The sequence below is a fragment of the Amphiura filiformis genome, chromosome 4 (assembly GCF_039555335.1).
Source record: "Amphiura filiformis chromosome 4, Afil_fr2py, whole genome shotgun sequence".
Lineage (NCBI taxonomy): Eukaryota > Metazoa > Echinodermata > Ophiuroidea > Amphilepidida > Amphiuridae > Amphiura > Amphiura filiformis.
Window position 1 is genome coordinate 80,442,495 of NC_092631.1, and position 9,758 is coordinate 80,452,252.

Genomic DNA, 9,758 nt, shown 5'->3' on the forward strand with positions numbered 1-9,758 from the left:
ATATATACTGGCACTGGGTGGCTATGCATTCCATCTAAGTATGTTGTAACACCAATCAATTGTATTGACATAATAACGACTGTTTCGTATATCAGGATCGTATAGCTCAATTGATAGAGCGTCAGACTTTGGAACTGAAGACATGCTGAAGAGAGCATGGTCCGGGCACCGGTTCCGTTTTTTCATTCTCGTTTAATTTTAACTTTTTGACATGTTCTTTTTATCTTTCTTCAAATCTACCTTTCTACTTTTAATTTTAGGTGTGTTTTTTTTGTTTTGTTTTTTTAGTTTTTTTTATAGTTTTTTTTAGTAATTTTGTGGTTTTATAGAAACTTGTAAAAGCATGGGTGGCTATTCATTCCATCTAAGTATGTTGTAACACCAATCAATTGTATTGACATAATAACGACTGTTTCGTATATCAGGATCGTATAGCTCAATTGATAGAGCGTCAGACTTTGGAACTGAAGACATGCTGAAGAGAGCATGGTCCGGGCACCGGTTCCGTTTTTCATTCTCGTTTAATTTTAACTTTTGACATGTTCTTTTTATCTTTCTTCAAATCTACCTTTCTACTTTTAATTTTAGGTGGTTTTTTTAGTGTTTTTTTATAGTTTTTTTATAGTTTTTTTAGTAATTTTGTGGTTTTATAGAAACTAGTAAAAGCATTTATTCTAAATAATAGCGAAACCCACGGTTAGACAGATGTGTTGTAACTACTTGTCTGTCCTCGTCTTTGCAATAAAACCTATGTTGCACCTTTGTGCCATCCCAATTCTTGAGGAATGGTAGGTAGGGTGCGTTTGGCTTAAGCACGATTTTGTTTCTACTTGAAATGAAATCAAAATAAATATTGTTCTGTTGACAATTGCAGTTTTTTCAATAAAAAAAAATAGATGAGGAATAATAATTATTCCATATTTGAATCTATTGTCCCATCAAGAATAGAGTGTCTTCAAAAACTTCAATCAATTCATCTGACAAAGGAAACTATTCTGGTCATTCAATTTTGTTTCGCTTGCACCTGTTATATCACAGGCGTTGGTAGAGAAGGCACACTTCTCTTGTCTTCACCGAAGTAGTGATGTAAACACTAACATGATTAATTACCATAGCTAGCAATGGACATACACTATTTTTTGTTCCACTTGAACCCATACTATAGGCTATTCGCTGTCGATGTGACGTAATTAATCGGATTAACTACCATAGCAATTGATGAATACAATTTCGAATATATAGCCCTGCACTTCATCGTTCACGTGGCACCTATGCATTAAACCATAGTTGTCAAAGAAATGCTAATCACTCGCCATGTAAGATTAGTATTTATGAAAAGAGTGGTATTCAATCTATGTTTGGTGACATACGCGGGTGATTAGTGCAATCTGCTTGATGGTAGTTATTGCGATTACAAGCCAAGTGATGGTCAGAATTTATTCGGCCATTATACGCTGGTGAAGTTGCGTAATTAATCGGATTAATTACCATAGCAAAAGGTGAAAACAATTTGGAACATATCGCGCTGCGCTACAAGCAGGTTACACTCATCACCTGTACTGTGTATGTCTGCAATCATAGATTTAATACAATACTGGTCTTTTCAAAGATACTAATCTTACAGGTGCAGCATGATATGGTTCAATGAAGAGGTACCGCCTGAACGTATCAGTGTATAACGCGGTATATTCAAAAACCTATTGCTATGGTAGTTAATCCGATTATTACGTAACTTCGCCAGCGTATTGGAATAAAACAGGAGGATGTGAGTTCATAAGGGCAATGTCGGGGATTATAGGTCACAATCGATGTGGAGAGATGAGAGGTCCGACCAACAGCCATAGCGATTCAACTAATTCCAGCGGACGGTCTGTGGCTAGTAAGGAATCGTCTTTGACCACATGCGCAGATCTGTCTCGTCAGGAAGATATTTAATATCCCGAATTTATAATAGGCCTATGCCTACCAGTTCCATCGTATAACCGATCTGCTAGAGAATATTTGTTACCATGTTTAATAAATTCGTATTTATCGTATAATAAAATGTAGCCAAATGTATATTATGTGTCACACGGTTTTCTGCTGAACCACTAGCAGGCTATGTTACCACATCTATGACAATGACAAAGGTGAATTTTGATGATTTTTACGATCGTCCGGATGAGCAAATCACTGAATGGGTCTTTAGTTCCCTCCTCTCCTTATCCTGCCAATATTATATGAATCAAAGAAAAATAAAGAAAAAATAAAATTAAACAAGAAAAAAAGACAAAGAAAAGAAACAATAAAAGAAAAACAATAGAATAAATTAAACTAAATATGAAAAAAATGATCACGAAAGGAGTCTTTAGAAAATGCAAGAAAATGTAAATGAATGTGAATGAAAAAATATTTTGTTTATAAAAGTTTGTGTGACCGTGATGAGGCTCGAACTCACCATCTTCCGATCTAAAGAACCAAAGTCTTATGCCTTGCCAAGTGAGCTATGCTCGTGAGATGCGAAATAAAGATAAAATAATACATTGTATACCTGCTTGTGTCGGTAAATGATTTGCTCAAATTCCATAATGATATAATATTGTGGAGGGCGCTAGCGTGAAATATGCTATCATCACAGTCGCTTCTATTCCTTATAGACGGGTTTCTACGGTATATTATTGATGTAAAGATCCATGCTGAGATCATCTGCAACAATGACTCCCAGATTACGGGCAGATTTCACAGGTTCTACTGGTACACTTGCAATATTCACAGAAGATAAGGAAGATGATTTTCTGAACTTCGATGTCATGTGAAGGACCTCTGTTTTATCTTCGTTTAGCTTCAAGTCATTTGCAGTAGACCATTCTTTTATATCAGTGATGCAGCGTTCAAGTTTGGGAATGAGAGACGCATAATCATCCTGTTTCAAAATGACATAAATTTGTGTATCATCGGCGTAAATCATCCTACCAAGACCATGAGAATCTATTACGTCCTCAAGAGGAGAAGTATACATTGTAAATGACAATGGGCCGATGACAGAGCCTTGTGGTACTCCTTCAAATGGCGTATGCGGTTTGGAAACAGAGTCATTAATTACAATTGATTGAGAACGATTATTGAAGTAAGAAGTGAACCAAGTTAAAACAGAGTCGGAAATTCCATATCTTTTGACAAGTCGATCAAGAAAAATTTTGTGATTTATAGTGTCAAAAGCAGCGGAGTAGTCAAGAAGAATGAGCACGGCTTCATTACCTTTATCAGTAGCAAGTAGTAAATCATTGTAAACACGAAGTAATGCCGTCTCGGTACTATAGCCGGGCCTGTATGCAGATTGCATTATTCCGCGAAGATTTTCACTTACAAGATACTCCTGTATTTGCGATGCACAGGCTCTCTCAATTGTTTTAGCAAGGAAGGTCAAGTTGGCGACGGACGATAATTTTTCAATATTTCACGGTCGAGATTCTGTTTCTTAATCAATGGCATAATGCGAGCTGATTTTAGAGCGTCAGGGAATTTTCCATTTAAAAATGACAAATTAATAATCTTTGTGATAATTGGCATTCGTTCAAACACTTTTTGAGAATCCATGTTGGGATGGGATCCATACTACATGTTGAAGATGGTGATTTCATTACAATGTCTCTAACCAATTCCTCAGACATCGGAGAAAACTCACTAAAAGAAGAGTTACATGTCGAAGAATCTTCAAATTTTGGAGAGTCTGATTTAGCAGAGTCAACGAGATCGTCTTTTATCCGCTGGATCTTGTCACTGAAGAAATGAGAGAATCGATTTGAAAGCGCATCATCTGAAGTATCTGATGGAAGAGATTTAGACATGTTGGGCGTGCATAATTTATTAAATTTCTGAAAGAGATGTTTTGAATCACAGTCTGCAAATTGTTTTTGGTGGTAAGTTTGCTCAGCATGCTTGATTGCAAGGTTGTAATCTTTGCAGTGATCTTTGAAAATTTGTTTGTCAATTTCCAGTTTGGATGAAATCCAACATCTTTCAAGCCGCCGCGACTCGCGTTTCATCTCTCTCAGGTCATCATTATACCACGGCGCATTTGGTCGACATCTTATTGTGCGTGTGATAAGTGGTGCATGTTTGTCCTTTATATCATTAAGAACAGTATCATATTGAGCGACTAACAAATCCAGATCAGAAGTTGGCGAGGTATAAAGAGGTGAATTAAGTATATGGTCATTTTCACGGTAAAGGGTGTAACTTTGGATTTTTAACATTTTAATCCGTAGTGTTCTAATAAAGCCACAGAATTCCATAATTTTTGGCCACATAAGTCATCTAGTTACAGTGTTGTAGTCGAGTCCTCGTCATCCGAGTCCGAGTCCGAGTCCGAGTCCTTGGTGTCCGAGTCCAAGTCCGAGTCCGAGTCCTTGCCAATTTCTGATGTCCGAGTCCGAGTCCGAGTCCGAGTCCTCAATGTTCGAGTCCGAGTCCGAGTCCGAGTCCTTATGTATCAAATTCAAGCCCCGGGGTTTTGACCAATACTTTTATCAATGTAGGCCTATACTTAACATGCTTAACCAGAATTTTAGTTCTATATTGTTTTCTTGTAAATACACAATTTGCTAGTCCCACCTTGCATGCCTAGTATTGTTCTGGGGCTGTGCAATAATTATGCGGAGCCCTCGGGGAGGTGTGAAACTGTAAGAGATATGCTTATCCCCTGTCGGCCTGCCAAAAATCGCTTGCACCCCCCGGCCTGCCCAAAATATTTGCACCCCTTGCACATGCCATTTTTTGGGATCCCAATTTACAAACCATAAATGGTTTAGATATAATGTTGCGAACGCAGCGAGCAGGCAAATTTGCATAATATGTAAGCGTTTCCGTACTGTTTTCTAAGCATTTTGAGAGCGTTTTATTTGAAAGGTGACCCATATGTGCCACAATTGCTTGTTCCCCCCTCTCGGCTTGCGAAAAATTGCTTCCACCCCCCTTTCGATCAGCCAAAAAAGTTCTTGCCCACAATTTTACCTTCCCCAATGCTCATAATTTTTGCTTTTTTTTTTAGGTAGCAAAGGGCCTATCTTGCAAACAGAGTATAATCACAGACTCCCCACCCAAACTTATTAGGCTTGTGTTTTAAAGAGGCAAAAGTTGCAATGACAATCAAAATATGACGTCACTACCAAACTTCAGGTGCCAAACGAAACGGTGTTGGATCTGGCTGTAGGCCTATATGAAGTATTATTCCGAGAGTGTCACTCACATGTAAAGATGGTACGGGTAGGCTATGTGCGGCGGTCAAGGGTCCCTTTTCATGCTCTCTGGCAGTTCCTTGAGACCCACATTTGCATCATGCTCCAGTTCATTGAGCCTAACACTCTGAAAATTGTAGCTCTTTAGCTCAAATTTGGAAACATTTTGAATTTGTTAGCTTTAAAGCCTATAATATGGCCCAATTTTAGTTCACAGACCTCCACAAAAATGTCCATATTTTGCCCCCAAATCAGTTCTTAGTTCCCAAAGTTCGGCGCCGCACACCCCTACCAAAAGTTCCCCAGGGTATTATTAGCTATTATTATTCATGTACATTCTACCATCTAACCAAGCAGTCAAAACAAACGATTATGATTAAAATCCATTTAACCAATTAAAGATATAACTGAAACAATTTTTTTTGTACTTTTATTTACAAACTGAATTTATTTGCATGCAAAATTACTTAAATTAATCATGTGATTTGATTATTGATCAAGCATAAGAAGAAGTTTACAATGAACGAAAATAAATGACCTAAAAATGCTCTATTTTGCCGCACTCGAGGAGGACTCGGAGCCGAGTCCCCGAGTCCTTGGGGTCCGAGTCCGAGTCCGAGTCCAAGTCCTTAGCTTCCGAGTCCAAGTCCGAGTCCGAGTCCTTGAAAAAAGGACTCGAGTCCGGACTCGAGTCCGAGTCCGAGTCCCGAGTCCTCCAACACTGTCTAGTTAGCAGCTACCTTGGGTAGCATAATCAGCTTTGGGAGTTACTGCGTTCAGTTTTAGTAAATGTACTTAATATTGCCATTTTGAAAAACTATAAAAAACAGTAACATTTTGTAAAACCCTGTGTTTTCTTCAGTTAGTTCATGGATAATTTTTCTTATCCTGAAAGTACAGTCATATGTTCAGTAAACACTGCCACATTAGATTTAATTGTGAACAGCCCTGTATTTTTGAGAACCGGACTTCGATATTTGTTGTTTCGGAGGCTTCATTTTCCGTTAACAATTGTTAACAAACTTTGTGGGTGTAGCTTTGGTTCATAATTCTTGGTTATTTCTTCACTTCTTCTTGATTCATAACAGTTGTTATCTTAACTTGAAATGGGTAACAAAAATTAGTCGATTTGCAAGCTTTTAAAATTTTTATAAAATCTTGACTTCAAAGAGCCGTTTTCCGTTAACTTTTTGAAGCCTCCAAACAAACTGTTCAGCAAGCTTGTGCAAATATAAATAAAAGAGCTCATCCAATCTATTTATCAAAATGTAGCAAAGTAGATCCTCAAGTCACATGTTTTTAAATCGTGGAGATATATATCACCGATTGAAAATGGGACCCAATACAAACTTTCCGTTAACAATTGAAGCCTCCGAAACAAATGAAGCCTCCGAAACAACAATAAGATTAATTATCATCTATGCATATCTAAATTGGTGTGTTTCATACTGATATCTGCATTGTAATTATTACTTGATATGTGCAGAATGTCATAAATTAAAAAAAATTTGACATTATGGCTAATGTTTGAAAAATATACTGATACCCAAAAAGCCTGTTTCGGAGGCTTCACATGCAAAAAACACCATACTTAACAAATGGGTGAAAAAATTAACATGTGATAAATCTACAATATCTGCCGCATAGAATCATTGATTCAATACACACAAGAAAATAACAGCTTAGATGATCCCAACACTGTTGTTTTCAAAAACACTACTTCTGCAATGTTTAACAATTGTTAACATGAAGCCTCCGAAACAAAAAAAAATGACTTGCTGTGATAATTTAATTTTTGTCACAACTGAAATTCAATACTTAGAAGCAAAGCATGAAAATTCGTAATTGTGATATTTTTTACCTATTTTTTATGTCAACTTGTAGTAGTTAGCCAAATATTTTACTTTTATGATCACCTGTGTTGTTAACTGAAGCCTCCGAAACACAAATCGCTTGAATTGCCATTTCTAAACAATAACTCCAATTTCTGTGAAACTTGGCTGGGAGGTTCCTTTCATCAAGTAGTATTTGTACATGAAGTTAGACATTCAAATTATTTTAGGAACCCAATTAAAACTTAAAAATTATGTTTAAGGTTTGGAAATTTCCATTGTAAATGACACTTGATGTTAAAAATTTTCAAAACTGCAATTACAAACATAGCAAAACATGGTATAAAATTTAACTTATATCTGTTGACTTACTTTGGAATGGGATTTCACATGTATTCCAGCTTTCATGTCATAATTTTCTGAGGTTATGTAAAATACATTTTTTCTTAGATTTTAACCAAAATGTTATGGAAATGTCAATTTTTTTATTAGAAATCAAAAGGTTTAAGCCTTGAAACATTATTTTACTGGAATTTAAGTTGCTTCTATGCATGATTTCAGTAAACAGAAACATATTTAAGTGGTTTGAAATTTTGACCCTAAAATCAAAAGTTACATACCCTTTACTGTGAAAATGACCATATCAGAACGAAATACATCAAAATCAATGTTACGAAGTTTGCGCATAGTTATTTCCATTTTCACTGGTTCTGGGCGAGCAATATGTAAAGAAGAAAAAATGGCAGCATGATCTGATGGTAGATAAAATGAACTAGAGACATTTGAAACAAAACTGTCTGTCATGCGAGATAAAATAAGATCAAGTGTATGTCCTTTTATATGGGTAGGACCTGAAACATGTTGCAACATTCCAACTGAATCAATAAAATCAGCTTAATTTAGCAGCTTCTCTGTCACGAAGATTGTCCATGTGAAAATTAAAATCTCCGCGATTAAAAGATGATCAGGAACAGTTGCAATTTCCTCAAAGAATGATGAAAACTCAGAGAAAAATATAGGTGCGGTACGTTGTTTTTCCTTAGTAGTTTATGGACAATGTAAATTAGAACCAAGCGAAGGGGTCTTTGTGAGCCAGATGATATTGTAAGGTCAATGTATTCAAGGATTTAAATGACTTTATGTCAGTTTTATGAACATTGAATGATTTCCGTGAGGCAAATACACACACCGCCACCTCGTCGTCCAATCCGAGGGACATAGTGAAAATCATAGCCAGGAAGGGTGGTATTAAAATCAGCAATAAAGGAATCGTTTGTCTACCCTCCCAACATTCTTTCATCTAAAAATCTTTTTGTTTTGGCCAGAAATAATCACATTTTCTAAAACTGATGCATTCAGAAAAAGTTGCACTTTTCAACATCCTCATTTATGTCCAAATTAGCTTCAACAAATCATTATTTTGCACTATGTAATGGGTGCAAGAGTTCATAGACGAAAGGTGAAGGAAAACAAAACAATTAAATCAATCGTAACATTGATATCGAGAAAGTTTTGTACATTACATGTACGGGATGTTGAAAAGTGCAACTTTTTTTTAAAGCATCATTTTTGAAAAATGTGATTATTTTTGACCAAAACAAAAAGATTTTGAGAAGGGATAACTTTGGTAGGGTATCAAAAAGATGTCTCTATTCACAGGTTTTTAAATTTTTCAAATCAATAAAATGAATGTTAAGTTATGCAAAGAAATGTTTTGTAACTCCTAAATTGATTTTACCATTTTGATTTTTGAAACACCGGCTCAATAAAATCTTCTAGAAAAACCCCGTACATGTCAATGAATCATTGTTTTGTACTGCAAGATGATTGCATGGGTGATTGGGTAATCGTATACATAAAATTAAAGAAAACAAAAACACCATTAAATAAATCATAACATTGCTATCGAGAATGTTTTTGCACATTAAATGTACAGGATGTGGAAAAGTGCAACTTTTTCTGAAGGCATCATTTTTGGAAAATGTGATTATTTTTGGCCAAAACAAAAAGATTTTTTAAAGAAAGAACTTCGGGAGGGTAGGAAAATGATTCCTTTATTCGCAGGTTTTAGATTTTTCAAATCAACGAAATGTATGTCAAGTTATGCAAAGAAATGTCTTGTAATTTTAAGGGGGGGGGGTTATTTTTTGTGAACCATTTAGTAGCTATAGACACATCACAAAAAGCAATACCCCTTTATTACGAGGCAATAACTGAAAATCTGCATCACATTTGAAATAGTAAAGTAAACCCAATTTAGTTCTGCAAATTTTGATCTGATGCAGATTGCAATAAAAAGCTACTCAAGCCAGTTACCATTAATACATTCTCTACACAACTGGTCAACATAGAGGCAGACTCATTGCTCATACAGCCTACTTTAAATAACCCCATACGTCTTAACTTGCATGCACTCATCTCCTTTATGCTCATGAACGTTTTACTTTGCATCTTCTAGTAGTTTAGCTGCCCGACTTGGATTTAGTGGTTGTTAATGGGTCTTATGTGGCTTAACTTACGTCGTCTCATTTTGGTCCTCCAAGATACTACTACTATCCCACCCCTTCTCCAACACGCACATTTTAATTATCATTATACCAACATAACTGGGTCAATCAGAGAAGTTTGAACATCTTTTCTGATTTAAAGAAGCAAAGGTGAAAATACACACATCAACAACAAAATACAAATCATTCAGATATCTAAATTG

At 35.9% G+C, this 9,758-nt stretch overlaps 1 protein-coding gene across 1 annotated transcript; it reads right to left on the reverse strand.

The window, feature by feature from the left end:
* Positions 1-2,644: 2,644 nt before the first annotated feature.
* LOC140150415 (uncharacterized) lies at positions 2,645-2,998 on the reverse strand. Its single transcript, XM_072172427.1, has one exon. The coding sequence runs from the start codon at positions 2,996-2,998 to the stop codon at positions 2,645-2,647; it is 354 nt and encodes a 117-aa protein (XP_072028528.1).
* Positions 2,999-9,758: the final 6,760 nt, after the last annotated feature.